This window comes from Nematostella vectensis, chromosome 5 (genome assembly GCF_932526225.1).
Source record: "Nematostella vectensis chromosome 5, jaNemVect1.1, whole genome shotgun sequence".
NCBI lineage: Eukaryota > Metazoa > Cnidaria > Anthozoa > Actiniaria > Edwardsiidae > Nematostella > Nematostella vectensis.
The window spans coordinates 10,618,454-10,635,915 of NC_064038.1; the positions used below are offsets into that span (position 1 = coordinate 10,618,454).

At 39.2% G+C, this 17,462-nt stretch overlaps 2 protein-coding genes and 1 long non-coding RNA gene across 4 annotated transcripts; 1 reads left to right on the forward strand and 2 right to left on the reverse strand.

Annotated features, from left to right (window-relative positions):
• Positions 1-574: 574 nt before the first annotated feature.
• LOC5517655 (protein Wnt-7b) lies at positions 575-12,445 on the reverse strand. Its single transcript, XM_001637620.3, has 5 exons — positions 11,844-12,445; positions 8,245-8,438; positions 7,691-7,947; positions 3,437-3,714; positions 575-2,515 (listed from the first exon to the last, which is right to left on the reverse strand). The coding sequence occupies exons 1-5, from the start codon at positions 11,991-11,993 to the stop codon at positions 2,027-2,029; spliced, it is 1,368 nt and encodes a 455-aa protein (XP_001637670.2). The 5' UTR covers positions 11,994-12,445; the 3' UTR covers positions 575-2,026.
• LOC125563008 lies at positions 4,213-16,853 on the forward strand. Of its 2 annotated transcripts, none has more exons than XR_007308049.1 (2): positions 4,213-5,811; positions 16,514-16,853. It is a non-coding gene; the product is annotated as an uncharacterized LOC125563008 (long non-coding RNA). The 2 variants fall into 2 exon arrangements; XR_007308050.1 differs by lacking the exon at positions 4,213-5,811 and adding an exon at positions 8,432-10,499.
• LOC5517601 (centromere protein H) lies at positions 12,590-17,450 on the reverse strand. Its single transcript, XM_048727545.1, has 11 exons — positions 17,239-17,450; positions 16,737-16,792; positions 16,501-16,567; positions 16,107-16,178; positions 15,927-16,013; positions 15,514-15,577; positions 15,080-15,131; positions 14,345-14,385; positions 13,461-13,522; positions 13,136-13,196; positions 12,590-12,908 (listed from the first exon to the last, which is right to left on the reverse strand). The coding sequence occupies exons 1-11, from the start codon at positions 17,406-17,408 to the stop codon at positions 12,822-12,824; spliced, it is 819 nt and encodes a 272-aa protein (XP_048583502.1). The 5' UTR covers positions 17,409-17,450; the 3' UTR covers positions 12,590-12,821.
• Positions 17,451-17,462: the final 12 nt, after the last annotated feature.

The following is a 17,462-nucleotide window of genomic DNA, read 5'->3' on the forward strand; positions in this document are numbered from 1 at the left end:
GCTCATTCAAGCGAACAATCAAGATATTTTTAATCAAATATCGTCAATAGCGCATTAGACTTCGTTTTTAGATTGTTATTTTTAAGTTTCCTTGCGAAAAAACCTTTGTATTTTTTTATGATAAACAGTAATAAAAAAGTGGTTGATCGGTATTCTTTATATTGCTAGGACAATTTCTAAAAATAAAAAATATATTAATGAGATGCTTTGACGATTTTACTGGTTTTTTCCAAAGGACACAAATGCACATACGTTTTTTGAGCCCTTTTTTCTCTTCAGCCCCCAAACCAAGCAGGGTTGTTTTCAAAAAGCTACAGCAAAATATGCTGGGTACCCGAGCATGTAGAGGCGCGGTCACAAGGTGGTTGCGCATAGGCGAACCCCCTATCCCCCCCCCCCCTTGGCAGTAAAAAAATGGGCCATTTCTTGTTGAAGGACCAAAAATAATCTTTTTTCATATGATACCTATGACTGCACACACCGGTAATTAACCTGTAAATAATATCTATGATATAATTATAATCTTAATAATAATATTTTCCACGTGTGCGAATCCTTTTTCACCATCACAGCATGAGGATGACTCGAGATATTTAATATGTATTTCATGAAGAATTTTGGATATTACAAATAAATTATGACATGTACACTAAATTTTTACTATAATATCAGTCTTTGGGACGTCTTGGAAAAAAAAAGGACAAAGAAATTAGTTGCTACTTTGCAGCACCACCCAACACGGTATGCACGCAGCACCCGCTTTGCTGGGCCAGTTATTAAATATAATAAGGGGGTTATGAAATCCGACGCAAAAGTGAAGTAAAATGATGCAATTTTGAACTTTTCCTTATTTTGTACCTAAAATACTACCTTTTTTCTTCCTTTTATCGAGTTTAAACGAATGTCTATACTAAACCTGCATGATACCTAAGCCTTTTACACCATAACAGGCGGTTAAAATTATGCACATTTGAAATAAGATTGTATTCGAGAATCCATGTGTCGTAACCTGCACAAGGGGTTTATGGTCAAGGCTAAATTCTGGTATCTAAAAAAGAAGTAAAATATTCATAAGCACATGAAAAGAAAAGCTTTGCATGCTAAAACCCGGTATTTGTTTTTATTTACCCATGAAGCACTGCGAGTGTATATGATACACATGAAGCAATGCGGGTCACGATACATGGATTTTTGTTATTTGCAGCCTGCTTGCAGGCGTTGGATGGTATTTTATCAGAGAAAACCCGAAGTTCGTGATCGTGGCGGTCTTCTTGCTTAATCTGTCCTCTTTCGCCTCTCCCCAGCTCGCGCGCGGGCAGATCACGAACTTCGGGTTTTCTCTGATAAAACACCATCCAACGCCTGCAAGCAGGCTACGTTATTTGAAACAGGTCCTGTTGTCTGGGCTAACGATGACATGGGCAATTGTCGATTGAAAGTTCTACGACGTACAGTAAGTGCATGAGGGGATATTCTGAGACTAATATATCACTATTCAACGGGGGAACTGCCGCTACGGTTATAGAATTGAGCATGATCTCGAGTAGAGCTGTCTCGGTTGTAGAACTGTGATTCGACGTTATTCGTTTCTTAGAGGGTATGAGTCACAAGCAGTATCCAGTATGACAGATATTCAGCTAAATTTCAGATTTCAAGTACGCCGCTATAAGAGCATTAACCCTCGGAAAAATAACAACCCAACTCGCCTTGAATGATGTCAATAAGCATCAAATAATCACTATACGGTGTCCATGCTACTATCACGTGATCAGAATACTAAGACACGTGATAAAAGTGATATAACACGTAGGGGCCACTGCATAAGAACATCGGACCAAAACACACGTGATCAGAATGCCAAGGCACGTGATCAGGAGGAAGTTTTCGTGGAAAATCCATGCCGAGATTTCAACCTTTTGTTTGACTTGTGTTCAATACACAAGTGTTCAATCTTGCCGAAGTAAAGGCGTTATTTTAATACGCGAACTCCTTCCAAGGCATTTATGTTGCGGGTAGGGTGGGGGCTTTATCGGCATCGATACTCGGTCCAGTCCTTTTTACACATGTCACACTGCACCTTGCAACACCAAATAAATTCGCAGTTGCACTTGACTTGATTCGACAACTTGAATGTGTCGTACCCGCGATTACAGCACATCTTTTTGCACCCTCGATTATCTTTGGCATTTGCATCACACACACGACCTCTTGTTCCAAGAATTCCTAACTCCGGATTTGGGATGCAAAATTTCGGGGATTTTTCCGCGAAGACCAGATCCCCCGCAGATGGTCGTCTGCCCTTCTGCCTCTTCTTCTTACCCCGCTTACCACGAGTGATACGTTGGAGTTTCGTCTTTTTGTCGTTAGCTTTGACCTTAGTTGCTTGGTCGAATTTCTTGCGTAGTAATTGGGCCACGACGCTGAAGTTTGGCATAGTACGCCAGCATATTTTCACAGTGCACGACCCCGACACGCCGTGGCATTTACATGTCTTGCCCATGTTATCCTTCAAGGCCTGGCGATAAAAATATATATAAATACAAATGCATAGCATTTGTATATAGCGCTAATACTATGTTCTAAGCGCTTCACATTTGAAATCCTATGACGTATGTATTAACAATGTCTCATCTTGGAACTGAGGAACACAAGCTTCCAGTAAGCTCACATACGTTTAGGGCCGAGAAACAGGAAGGTACCTATAATCCCAAATAAACGGCCTGGTTGGATGATCAAAATCGAATGGGCGACTGTTGAGTAGGCTTTCCCGTGAATAACCTATTTTGCTGGGAAAGTCTTGAAAAGAATTTAATTTATATGGGGTTTGGTGGTGGTGGATGGACTCTTTAAAAAGAGTCCCGATTTCCAAGGGGTAAAAAACGTCTTCTCCGTACAAACAATATATTTCGGCAATACCATCCACTGGTCGGTATTAACTTTGGATAGGAGTATTAATAAATTCTGGAACAAGCATGAGAAATAAATCAAAATAAATAAATCCTTAGACAAAAGAGAAATAATTGTTCTCCTGAGTATTAACCTAAAGGGGTCATGGTAGACTAATGTGGACCTGTAGGAGAGGGCGGGAGAAACACCAATAGCGACGCAGATAGGGAGAAAGGAATATGGATCGATCGGTCAAGCTCTGAGGAAGCCAATGAACAACAACACACAGCATGTTCTTTCCTGGAACCCCCAAGGGAAAAGGAAAAGTGGACGACCCAGGAACAGCTGGAGGAGATATCTAAAAGGAGAGATAAGGGAGCGGGCATTGAATAGGGCGGAGAATGGAGCGCTCAGAACCGTTTGTGCTTGAGAAAGCTAATCGACGGCCTAAGCTCCGCAGGAGGCGATGGGCATAAGTAAGTAACCTGAATGGGTCAGCACCAACGGGACCAGGGCCCGCGCCAGGTGCCATTTCCCAGCCCATACTTACTTTGCGCCCAGCCTCGTTGTTATGCTTCACCAACAGGTATTCCAATTCTTTGCGCGGCGGCTCTGGGTCCATGAATTTGCGTGAGAAATCGTCCCCATGCCCCACGTTTTCGCTGCATCCGCCCCATTCCCAACTCGCCTCGTCTTTAGTCTGCACGCGCCCGCGAACCTGCGTATCACAACCGCACTGTTCCCAGTTGCCAAGGCTACAGCCCTTGGTTATTTGAAAGGACACCCCTGCTGATGTGAGAGCAAACACGAAGGCGCTCTCCTTGGTATCTGGAGAGAAGAATATACGAATTAGATAGTGAGAAGACGAGTATATAATCTTATTTTGTCATTAATATACAGTGATGATATTGGTGACGGAGTGAGTGATTGAGTGAGTGAGTGGGTGTGTGGGTGGGTGAGCGAGTGGGTGGGGGAATACGTGCGTGCGTGGGTAAGGGAATGGATAAATGAATAGATATAAATAACTATTTATAATTGTAGATTTGTGTGATTCTGATAATTGATCAAGAATGTATGGCCAAATGTTTTTTTAAGGGGGGGCATGGTATTATTCTGAGCGAAACTAGAAGCCAAAGCATGCTATTTAGTTACAATATCCAGGATTTAATAACAGACGGTTTCATGTCTCGTTATCTGCAGTTTTAAAGTAACGCTGCAATTGTGGGACCTCTCTCCATGTCTCAAATGTAAAGAAAGACGTCATGGGCGAGAAAATAATCAAGCTCAACAATTAAATTCTTAATGAAGACTCCTCTAACTTGAGGAAACGATCGCTTTAATGCTGGCGTAATTACTATAATCACAGTCTAACGAGTCTATCAGTACAAGGTGGACAAGGACGCAAGACGCAGCTCTCACGCACACATCTCATATCGGCACGGAGTTGGCATCTAAAAAGCCACACCTATGCCAAATCGATTACAATCTAGTCCATCGATCAGTCTTTCCCTCATGGCAAATGTCTTACTAAATACGTGTCTCGTTGGGCGAAATATGACAACACGCATCAATCGTGAAAGGGAAATTAGAGTCGTTAAGATGTCTAAGCCATATGGGACGCATCAAATGGCTCGTTCCCACAAAGAACCCCAGTAGGTAAACAACATCAACGAGTCGTCGGGCCCTTAAGCGGTGGCCAAGTGAGACAACAATGACTCAAGCGACATTAATTCCGCATGCCTGTTTCCAACGCTTAAAGAACTTGGACTCGACTTGCCAGACGGTTTATACATATACACTGACCATTTAAAAAAATCCTTATATCCTTACAATACAATAGAACTGTTTCATTATAGGATGGATTGAACAGTGGCTTATATCTTATGTATTGATTTCTTTTCTAAAGGATTTGTCACACAAAGTGAAAGTCAGGGTATTACGACGCTGTTGCTGTAATACTTCTGTAGCACAGAAAATTCTGTACATTGTTGTCTCATTTAGCCGTTCGCTCCATAGTTTTCACTACCCCAGCCAAGAAACAGCACGAGATTTACTAGTGTTCCGTTTTTGTGTGTCAAAATTAAACCCCCCACTCTGTCCGACCGTCAGTTGGATTCGTAACGGAGGCTATTCGGGAAGCTTTCGCGGTTTTGTTTGAAGAACCGCCGCCCCGAAGGCTAGTCGGCAACAACTCGCGAAGACAAAGATAGAAAAATCAGGAAAAAATATTTGACGGCAAAATAATCACGTATTCACGCTTATTGTCGGATATCAATACAAAAGACGACTTCCCACTCAGTCCGTTAAGTCCATCGTCGGCGTTCGGCGAAAGTGTTTGCGGGTTACACATCTTCTGCACTCAAGGGTTTTACATTCTGTTTGACTTTGGTTAAAAAGTTATCGTTAGCCTAGGGCGATCTCAGTAAAACTCGCTCAAAGCCGTGGTCCCACACTTAATTCTTCGATTCTGGCGTCTCTGGAAAGTGATCGTACACCTGTCGATAAAGCTTCGGGACCAGTCTGGACTTCGTATTTATTCGGGAAGTGATCGAAAATCAAAAGGAGACAAATTGATGTCTAATCGGGAAATGGTCGTCTCGTGATAATTGCGCTAATGTGCGTAATAAGTTCGCTAGCACTCAATGACCCGCACAATACCCGGCTACAAAGCTCGAGGGGTAACTTGTTCAGATACTAATTTCGTCCATGCTTATTTAGACCATTGTTTCGAACCTTTGAGCCAAATGATTTCCCATGGTCTCAGACAGTATGACTCTTGGGTCTTTTGTTTAGGAAGTATTTAGTCTGACGTAACGAAACAACCAACAGCACCGAAGCACGTAACAAGCAGTTTCAGTATCCACAAGTCTAAATCTGACTAACACTGGAGGCAAAATATATATTTTTAGTAAACACATTTTAAAGGTAAGTGTTGTCTGAGACGAGCTAATTAAAACTTGAGAATCAGGTTACATAAGTACTAACTTCGACCTTTTTGTTCTAATCCAAACTCCAATTCATTTGTGACGAAATAAAGATTAGTTTGGGGATAAAAGACAGCACGGTCCAGCCAAAATAAAAATAAATTTTAAAAAAAAGAAAAAAAAATTCGAAAAAGAATGTGTTTTAAAAATTAATATTACACAATGATAGATCATAAATTCCAGGCCTAGCGATTACGATTTCTCTTGTGAAATTCTAAATAAAAGGTCAATGGTTTGTAATTTATATTGCATAACTACTTAAAAAGGACGCAGGGCTCCATGGATTAACAACACTCGTCTTTCACTAGCGATTTTCAATTTGTTGATGACTCTTCAAAAGATGTAAAAACTTTCCAGAGAGATTCCAAATTTTAAGCTTTTTATAAGGGCTCAAGTCTTTCCTTCAACATTTTCAGGCCCGTAGCCAGGGGTGGGGGGTTCTGTAGAACCCCCCCCCCCCCCCCCCCACTCGAATTAAAGGTCCGCTCTAATGAAGGAAAATTGAGTGCCACTGCGAGCAAGGGCCAGCAACTATAGAGGAAATGGTCCGCTAAATGGATAAGCGAGCCCTATCCCCCCCCCCCCCCCCACACACACACACACACACTCCACACTCAAAATCCTGGCTACGCTACGGGCCTGATTTGATCTCTGAATGCAGACTATAAACTAACGACCTATCCCTAGCGACACCCTTAAGTCGAATAATTAACCCATTTTTATTAATAACATAATAGGAAATTGAAAACATAACACTTAACCTATAGTAATGGCTCATAGAATTCGAAAACAAATGCCATTTTAGTGGAGATGTTGTGAGCGTACATACGTGGTCGTATACGCTTCATTCAGGTATTCATCCGAATGTCATCACAAGGGGGTCGTAAAATGATTTGGCAGATGGTATATGCTTTTATTTAAGTTTTGTTGTCATTTAGCAATGTTTCAAGACGAGATGTGCGTCACGGAAAAAAAAATAAGTAACTGGACGAATCAAGGAGAAAAAACAGAAGGCGATTAAAAGATTACTGAAAAATGTTCAATTTTGTGGAAAAAGATTTAATATTATCGAGAAAAAGCCGAATAAAAAGTAACCGTAAGGAATTGCAAGGTAATTATCTCTAAAAAAATATAATTTTTTTAAATATAAATTATTGACTCTTTAGACAAAATTATTCCACCAAATCAAACTGTTGATGCATGACTGAAATACAACCAAAAGTTTAAATTGGATGTAGAGTTCCAAAAAAGGTCGTAAGCGGAGGTTAACTTCGTTGAACGCATAATCTCTCGGCTGTTGAAAGGGCTTGTATTCACCATCGCTTTCCCCTCTTTGCAGAAGGCAAATCAATCTTTAAGCTTGTGTAAACACTTGCTGGTGATGAAATAACTTGTAACCCCAAAATAAGGCTGATTTCAGGCTCTAGCCACGTAGAGAAAATCATTCTAGACTAGAGGATAAATACTCAGAGTTCTACTTTGGTAAACTAACTTTTCCATTAAGTTATAAGAAGGTATTTCAATAAAAAGCGTGCGCCATTTTTTGTTAATCCTAAAATTGCTTTCTTGGTAAACTCCAGTGCCCCCTTAAAAGCTGTCGGTAAGAAATCGGATTTGATATAAAATGTTTATATTTTCATCCACATGATTTCCGTGAAATTTACCAAAATAAAAAGTCACGTAGTTATACCATACTGGGAGGTATTGATTGGAGCTCAGCATTGTTTTTGAAACCTTGCTAAAGTAATATCTGGATGTAACAGACATCTCAGCACTAGCGACGCGGGGTTTGACATAGCTCCGACACCAATAAAACTTACTTGTTTTTAAGATTCCCCGCTCCTGAAAGACCTGTGCTGTGTTTACCCCGGAGCAATTCCACTTGTGATCGCTAAAATGGTTAGGACACTCTTCAAGGGCCATCCCAACCCCGCGCTGAACGCTAGGCATGACTAGTGGCTCAAGCAGACATTTTTGCTTTTGATGAGGTTTCATCCATGGCATGAGAGAGCAGAACTGAGTGACTTCTTCGCTGGTGACTAAACTCGGTCGAGCAGACGGGATCACTGGGTTGTCCCTACAAGAATAATTAGCGGTTTTGGAGTAATTTACGTATTATATGGATCAAGGAGTAGGAGTCGAGACATGAGTTCAAGTACACTGTCGAACTAATCCCAAACTTGTCGGAGTTTGATGGTATTTTGACAGATTGTCCGGGGAGTTGTAGAAAACGTTACTCCATTAACACTTACCCCTCTTGAAATTTCCTCTATTCCCTGACGCCTTTTTATCAGCAATTAATTAATTCGAGCAGTGATTATACCGTTAAGGATTCACACTTTGGATTACTGGTAAACAATGAGCGCAATGGTACCTGAATTTCCTTCGTCCGTCTGCTTGTTCAGAGAGGAGTATCGCTAAGGTTATGACTGCAACGGAGACAGCCATCTCTGTGGTGATGTTGCGAGGTGAAAGAGATACCACGGTGCCTTCCTTGCTCTGATGACTTAGATCTGTCAATCGCAGCTCAAATCTGCGATATTTGTGGCACCGGCCAAGAGGTTCACCCTAAATGTGTTATCAATATGCCTCTTGAAGCACTCGTATACAAAATATCACATTGGCAGAAGGCTAGCTAAGGTCAAGAAGGGGAAGCAAGCAGATCTGGTCGTACGACACACTTTTTAACCCTAACTGATAATTCTACTCTCCGCTATTGCACGATTGAAATGAGTTAAGGGCGATTTCGGCTCCAAAGAAAAGACCTTACGCTGCGGTGCTGTGATTGGTTGACATCTGTCACACATCACCGGCCCTTTTTTACCCTTATAAATCACATAACGACACCGCGAACAATCCATTGGCACAACAAATCGGAGCTTAGAAGCCCAATGAAATACTCAAGCTCCGGAAACCACGGTATTACCCGCTCATATGATGTCCGTAGTCTAGGTCGTTACCTTGTCGGCGTTATTGGAACATAAGAGGCGTCCTAGACGTGTTTTCTTACTCGGTTTATGAGGCAGAAAGCAATTAGCCAAAGAAGCATTTTGTAATTAGTTGTTGTATGATTGTTTATTAACAGAGCAGGACGCGTGCGAAATTAAAGCGATCGGAGCTAATAAAAAAACTTATTGAATTAGCCATATTGTTTGGAAGAAAATGAGTTTAGTTTCGCACGGAGAAGCAAGGATAATGGGCTCGAACTACGAGGCAAAATCAAACAAATTTAGCGGAATTTCACACCCCATCCTACCACCTAAATCCCCAATAACTATTTCCTATCTAAAAAAAAACTCTGAAGTCTCTTTAAAAAAATCTTATCATTCATATCTAAATCGAAGCTATCTTCGTGATGAGCACATATCAAAGGCCACACTAGTCGTTCGGGTGTGATACAAGAAAGTTCCTGGGTATTTCAAAGAGATTGTGACCATCAGACATAGTAATTAGACAAGGAATGCTTCCAGTTTGATTATGATAACAGTTTATTTTGTTTTCAATCTAAACGGAGCTTCAATATTAGGGCATAGGAAGGAGAAAAGAAAATATTGTTACTTTTTAATGGTGTTCTTAGGATTAGAGGGGTTTTTACTGTATTGCGGTGAATGCTGGTAAATAAACTGGAGCGGGTATTTGCTCAGTAGGGTTTCGACTTCAAAGAGGGATTAGCGTTTGTTGAACTTGACGAGCAACTATTACGAAAAGTAATTCTGCGAGGTATGTGCGCTTTATCATGCGGGGCACTTTGCGTTGTCCTTTAGGCGAAACTACTGGCTCTTTTGGGACCGTTCATCTTAAAGAGGATTCACATCACATGAAGGGGTTATACCCTTCGATAGGAAAAGCAAAAAAATAGTGAGAAAAACATACTTTAAAAACTTTACAGGAAGAGAGCATAGGTTTTAAAAATTCTTCAACCTCTCACGGCGGTATAAAAGCTTCCCACAACTAAATAAACATTTAAACTAAAAGTTGATTGTCTTTTTTCGACCTGTTCACATTTGTTTGCTTGATCTAATAAGGAAAATTGTAACAGCTCTGCGAAGAAATTAATTTAAGAAAACATGCTTTGATATTCACTTTTAAAATGAGGCATGTCTTCAGCCCGTCACAGACGGCGGGATTCAACGCAATCGTCGGTTCCGGTGAACGAAAAATAGACATTGGATTGACCGGAAAATGCAAGAACATAACTCCTTTACACCCTTTACGCGATCAGCGGCCGTAGAGTCTTAGGTATTCAGCTTTAATGATCGGAAGCGAATTCATTCTGTTTACATTTAAAATAGAAATTAAAACTTTTAGGTCGCGTTCCAAAGTGGCTTGTTAATTCTAACTCCACCCCATTCACTCCCAAATAATCCTGTATCTGAATTTTCCATCATTAAATTATGATTAGACGAAGGAACTCTAGGTATCTGATCTGAATGACCAATTTAGGTTCCCTGTAGCGACTCCATGTGGATTGGATCATAACTCACAGTGAGGACTCTCATTTTAAAAGTGCCTTTCAATTCAAACTTCTTTAGGCGGCGACAACACTCGTCATTGTACCATCACCGCTTCAGCGATATCCCGAATCAAACAAGAAGCATTTCTCTACCATTAGTTGACACAAACCAAGAGGTAATACCATTTGGAGCGAGGATTCTAAAATTGCTAAATACTCCGCGTACATGCTCTTTCCATGTGTTTTGGACAGCTTGAAAAATAGCTAGTAGTAAAACATGCGTGGCCAATTAGGAATATCTTTCAAGACCCTTCTGTCGTGTTATCAAAGAAGTTTCTTATGATGATAGCTTAAAGTGGAAACAAACGCACTAAACAGAGGACAAATTACGACAAACAAACAAATATGAGCGCCGCTTCACGCTCGTAAACGCGTATTCAGTTCGAAAGAATACTTGAAAAACAACTTCAAGGTTGTTGATATTTACATTTTTTCTTTGTCTTTTTGTTGGAAACACGACTTTTAAGAATAAAAAAACCCATTAATTTTTAAGTGATGGTTAAAGCTTACTTTTTAAAATAGTATCTTCGTATTTGTGAATCCTGAAAGCTATAAGCTTTGCTTATAGCTTTTATCAGATTAATCCGATTAATTCCAGAACTTGGGGAATTGAATTTGGTGCGAAATTGTGCAGTCCCTTTAACAGATAAGAGCAAACCTATGGCGAGCCACCATGTTCTAATTACACAGTTCTAGAAACAAAAAGAATTACTCGATCCTTGCTAGCAAACCTTCAAAACTCATCCGGCTATTTAAAACACAATTAAAAATCACTTTATTCCTTTTGTATAGGATTTAGTTTATAGTTTTGTGGACAACACGCCCGGGGATATGTAATGTTTGGAATACTTTTGGCTCCGTGGGTTGTTGTTTTTTGCTGGCATGGCGCTAGAAGTCACACGTGAAAAAGTCGTTATCGAATTTGAGGACACCATGCTAAAATATCATGGGATTCCTGTGGTTTTGGCGGGAAATATACAACCCCAATTGACTAGAAAAAGCGCAAGAATTACATGGGGATAGCGGTTTATAAAGAGGGAAACTTTAAATAAAGTAAATAAAAACAGTAAAGAATTTAAACATAAGGTCAAGCTGAAATGTTAAAGATTAAAAAACACAATGCACGTAGTAGCGAAATAAATACGGTTCTATCGTGTGAATCTACCACTTTTATTTTTCCCTACAGTTATCCTTATTTTTCAAGTCTCCGGTAAAAGTGTGAGTTGAAGTCTGGACATGAAAATAAGAAGTCATCGACTGACCTACCGTTCTTCTTTCACTCGACTTGTTTAGATCACGAAATCATGAATAACACCCAATTGTCACAATAAACTTTAGCAGCCCTTTTTTCCCCAAACAAACTCGGCCTGAAATAAGTTGTTAGGCCTTTTTTTGACGTTTTAAATACAAAAACATAATTTATACCTTTTTCAATAAGAAATAGCCCTCTTGAAACTTACGTTCGTGTACAAACGAGTGGAATGCTCTCGTCCCCCATGGAGATGATTTGTAGTTGCTGTATAGGCGCACACGCGATAACGAAGTTCTTTCCTTGCCACAGTCTGCTCACCCAAAGTTTCGTTGGAGCAAGAGGCTCTGACAGCCGTCATTTCGTCAAAACCTTTTAGAATTTTGACGACTGACTTTTGATGTAAACCAAAAATGGGACAATGTTGTTAGATTATAATTATGCAGTGTTATATTTATGAATAAAGAAAAAAAAATAGAGGCGCATCAAGCCTCTTTAACTGTTAACTAGGACTTTGAGAGGGAGCGAAAAATATAATGACGACAAGTATCGAGGAATTCGAGACCTTCGAGTAGAAATTACCTGAGGTAGAGTTAGTTGTCGAGTTTGAGCTATAAGCGCTATACTCCGTTTTGCATTTTTTTTAATGGTGTTAAGCATCTAAAACATCTTATTAGGAAAGGGAAAATTGTTTATCAAATGATAGTTAAATCATGAGAATAAGTTAGTTAGAACCAGTGCTGGAAATTACATGGTAATAGCTATCTTTATCTTTTTATTACAACTAAGATTTTCAAATTTTTACCCGGTTTACGACTGTAGAATTTCACCATCAGTAGCAGTTTTGAGATTATTGCCAAACTCAATAAAGAATCAGATTACAAATTAAGAAAACACAACAATTTTCTTCACAATAGACTTCCAACTTAACTTTTTCCCGTAACAACGAACCATTTCTTTTTGCGAAAAATATACTTTATTACTTGTCATTATACTATCTATGTACATTGCCAAGAGAACAAGTTCTACTTAAGACATAACGTTTGTGACAAAGCTTAAGAAAATCTTCTGGAAAAAGAGGGCGTTTGATTATTCTTTCTTTGCTGGTTGTTATCTATATAATGATCTGATGACAATCCAAAATAAGACTCGCCTGAGGTCACTTCCTTCGTGACGTACGTTTCCATAGTTACCGCACGATCTCTCCAAGCTCTATCATAAGCTGTCTCAGGCTGTCGTCCGCTGCCCAGTTGATACCGCTGCCGACTATCAAGCCCTACAAAGAGCGTACAAAAATAAACCTTATTCTCTCATCAAAAAGTATAACGCATTACCCCATAAAAGTGGACAGAGATGATCATCCTATCTTTTGTGGTATATAAAATCGCTTTTTCTTGTGAAGCGCACGAGCTTGGGGGGGGGGGGGGGGGTTTGGAGGAGGATATGGATCTATTTTGTTATCACACAGGCCTTACCTGGAATTCACGTGGATTCAAATCGTACCTGAAAAATATTGCCGACCACTCGAAGTTTTCTCTTTGAATCATTTAATCCATCTTTTGCTCTGATGACAAATCAAGGAAAGGGATGAGACCCAGGGAGTGCGGGGCCGCTGTCTTCTTCTTTAGCTTATTTCGGGAGATGGTAATTCCAGGATGAAGAGGAGCAAGGGTGGGGTAGAAGGGCTAGTAAATTTCCAATGTGTGAAAGGGTTGTGGATGATTACTGGGATCAGTTTTTCTTGTGTACTAATACTTCAAGTATTATTGCTGCAAAGTGCTTAATTTTACAAAGGAATAAACATAGAATCCAAAGTCGCTTTTCTTACTTTGCTATTGCCTCCACCTCTGACGAGTTATGCTCGCCTTGACTCTGCCGCCTTTGAAGATCCTATGTTAAGGAAAATAGAAAACTTACCATAAAAAGCTGAAACTCTTTTCAATAGTAGTTCAGTAATTGAACATAAATATCAGATAGAAAAAACTTTGGACGGAAAAAAAAAACTATGGACGATAAACTTCAGACGATTCAATGGTAAAAAAATATTATCTATATATAATGCTTATACAGCTTTGCATTTAAAATTCGCATTCGCATTTCAAATTCAAATAAGTAATAAGAATTGCTCGTCCTTGAACATTTTGTAAAATAAAAATAATGAATTCTCTGTAATGATTAAAACCATTGTGATTTAAAGGTATGAGTAGATCAACAAACTAGTGCACCGACTAGGATTAGGATCTTAACTAGCGAATACCATTATTGAAAACTGGATAAAGCTTTCAAGTAGCTTTTGATGGTGTGACCTTCCGACCTCTTTGTATACAACGACATGTAGTAGCACCACTGTTTCTCAAGAAACTTAAACATACGGCACAAGTTTGAAAACAGGAGTTTACATTCTTATAATTCCTCTTTTGACGCTGTCGAAAATACTATTTTAAGACCATGGGGGCTAAGCAAACATCATGTTTTCGGGGTTTTCGTGCCGGAAAAACTATCAAATCCTACAAGTAGGCTACCATAACTCTTAAGGCGCATAAACAGGGTGTTTAGCTGCCAACATTTCTAATTGAAGGATCTCAAAATATATTATTTTTTTTTCATATGATACCTAAGACTGTGCACCTGCTGCAGTAAAACCTGGGTATGAGTCTGACTTTCTGTTATTCCCATCTTTTTCTACACACAGCACAGTATCCCATTCCTTACCTTTAATTTTGCCATGAGCTCTCTATTTCGTTTTTTCATGGCTGTAAAAGGGAAATATAACACTCTGTGAGTATAAGGGTGCATTTTTTTCCCTATCATTCTGGAATGGGAATGGGAATGGCTGTTTCTATTCTGATCATTCTCATTCCGGAATCATGAGTAAAAAAACGTGCCCTAAGTAAAAGAGTGTAATTTTAATTACTCTCTTCCATATTAAAATATGGAAGTAAAAAATCTGTTAGCAACCACCATGGCAATAGAAAAAAAATTGGTTATAAACTTGAGCTAGTATCTAACAAAAGGCCTCATGCTCAAATTCCAAACGACCCCTAGTATCTGGAAAACAGCCTGTTAAAACAAGATTTCAATAAAAGGATTATGTCAAGATGCTAGTCATGGTTACTGATACATGTACCTGCAAGGAATGTTGACCATACAATTACAATAACATTCTTTGCCTCTATAGACTACTCACACTATTTGGGTGACAAACTCAGCTCTTAGCAGCAAATTACAACAACAAAAGCAACATGATTGTATTCAGGCATTAGAAATCAGCCTGCAGGTTTCTTGTCAAAAAAGGGGTTATTTTCACTGAAAGATTTAAATTTTCATTGCTCTCTAGTGTGAGGGAGGCAGTCATTTCTGTGTTTATATTGGCTTGAATTTGACACTCAAAAAATCATGTGACTTCTTAGTGCAAGTTGGCCATTCAGAACACATCAAAGCACATACCAAGGCTCTGTTGTTTGACTTGATCCAGTTCTTGTTGAGTTTCCAGCATTGCCTACAGTAACATACAATGAATAGTTACTGAGGATATGGTCATTGCAAAAAGCAGAACACATAGGTCATGGTAGAAGTTGTTGCAAGATGTTTTGCTACTCATTCAGCCACCAAATTGCATTGACTTGCATAGAATTTGAACATGAGAACACTGGATGCAAGTTCGCCTATTTTGGTTTGACCAGTCAATGCAAGTGAAGTCCTGGCAAGTATATTGGAAATTGTTCATAGCAAAATATATTTGTGTTTCAGAAGTATTATTGTTTTGAGTAAAAAAATATATGCAACAATTGGATTATTTTTTTTTTCTGATTTATCACCCCACACATTTATCACCAAAAATTATAATAATATATTACAATATAAAAAATACTGCTCTATACCTGATGTTGTCTGAGGATTTCAGAGCATAACTCATTATACTTGCACACAGTTTCACCATATTCCCTAAGGAGGGTAGAAAAATACTTCACTTGCTGTCAAGTAGGATTAGAATGCATTCTCGGGATGTGGTTTACTTGAAGAAAATATAGGGAGGGGAAGAATTATTGAATTTTGTAACTAAGTAAAGTAATCATTGAGCATTTTATTAACAGGCATGAAGCAAGAATTTCAAGAGGGGGTGTGAAGGCATGGATATTATTTAAAAATTATAGGATTTGAAGATTCTTTAATTTAGAAAGACAATTCAATCGATATCTTATTCATGGCCGGGCTAGGGGATAGGGAGTGTGCCATGTTTCAACCCCTAAAGACGAGCCTAAAATTGTATTATGATGATTTTGAGATGATTTACCTCATTTGATTTAGCTGATGATCTGTCGGCGATTGAGATACTGTGTCAGGGAAAAGCTTCTTTATTAAAAAATCCCCATTTACCAATCTGTGAACCAACAAGATCATATTACATAAATTTTTTATCTTTTTATAAAAAAAATGGTTATTATATAATGAAAAGTAGTTATTCTTATCTCACCGTTCGAAAAGAGCTTTCTGATATGATGACTTTGCAGATGCTTCAAATAGTCGATCTTGTAGTCTGGATATTCTGTCAGAGAAAAGGGATGGGTAAAGGGTATAAGACAAACAGACAGATGGGCAGGAAAAATAGACAATCAGATGAACAGGCCGACTGACTGACCCACTGACTGGCCCACTGACTGACAGACCAACCAACCAACTGACTCACTGACAGACCAACTGACTGAATGACTGACTAAATGACTGACTGACTGACCCACCAATGGACAGACCAACCCACCGACTGATTGACTTACCCACTGACTGTGTGACTGCCTAACTGACTGACTGACTCACTGACTGACTTACACACTGACAGGTAAAGCAACCAGCTGTTCACATAATCTTACCTTTTCTCAATAGTGGACTCTTCAGAGATTAAACCTGGGTCTAGGCTTTCAGCTTGTTCAAGACGAACTATGGCAGGAAAATCAATCAAGCTTAGAAGGGTAGATGAAATGGATAACTTGCATACACATATGCTCCAAAACAAATTTTGGAATATCAATTCATAATGGCTCCATAAAGCCTTTGTAGTATGTGGCCATAAATGTATAATGTGGCTTTAGCTTTGATGACTACTTACGACAAGTCAATTGTGTATCATGATCAAGTTTTTGTTGCTGTAACCAGGATTTTGTCCTGTAAGAAAAACATGTACAATTAAAGTGTGGGAAAATATATTGGATCATTCTGTTTTAAACTTGTACCACCCTTGTATGCAAGACTGCTATTTTGGCATAGCCTTTCTATATTGGACCCTCTTGTTGGATAAAACATTTTATTACCCTTAGGGGTGTGTACACAACACCACTTGTCTACCAAAAGTGGGTAATTTCTTATTGAATGATCGTCTGTTATATCCTTCTTTTATTGATAACACTCCCCCCCCCCCCCCCCCACCACCACCACCTTAGCAACTTTATATGGGCCCTACATAGTATAACATGAGATACCAGGAGCTCTGGGAAATCGAATCTCCCAATATTAGTAAAGGGGGTTCGAGTTTGTTGCTTTAGTCTTAGAGTAACGTATCGAAGATGTGACGATCAAGATCTCTTTTATTGGTTAAACATTATACTTCGTACCTTTCAATCTCTAATAATGACCGCTTTTCTTCAATTCTTTCTTGACTTTCAGAGGTAGAGCTTACTTCCTCTTCTTCTTTTTCTGATTCAAAGTCCTCTTTAGCTCTGCTACGAACCGAAAAAGGCATCTTCTCCGAGGACGAGACTTCTTCGTCTGAATTTGCCGCCATTTTTGCTCGAATATAGAGATCGACTAGGCGTCAAAACAAAACACAGGAAAACCA

Coding starts and splice junctions, on each gene's coding strand:
- LOC5517655 (XM_001637620.3), bottom strand. CDS start 11,993: ATGACGGCTGTCAGAGCCTCTTGCTCCAACGAAACTTTGGGTGAGCAG. Junction 7,948..8,244: donor GACGGACGAAGGAAATTCAG/GTACCATTGCGC, acceptor TTATTCTTGTAG/GGACAACCCAGTGATCCCGT. Junction 3,715..7,690: donor GCGGGGAATCTTAAAAACAA/GTAAGTTTTATT, acceptor TCTTCTCTCCAG/ATACCAAGGAGAGCGCCTTC.
- LOC5517601 (XM_048727545.1), bottom strand. CDS start 17,408: ATGGCGGCAAATTCAGACGAAGAAGTCTCGTCCTCGGAGAAGATGCCT. Junction 16,793..17,238: donor TCATTATTAGAGATTGAAAG/GTACGAAGTATA, acceptor TTTTTCTTACAG/GACAAAATCCTGGTTACAGC. Junction 12,909..13,135: donor TGGTCGGCAATATTTTTCAG/GTACGATTTGAA, acceptor CGCTCTTTGTAG/GGCTTGATAGTCGGCAGCGG.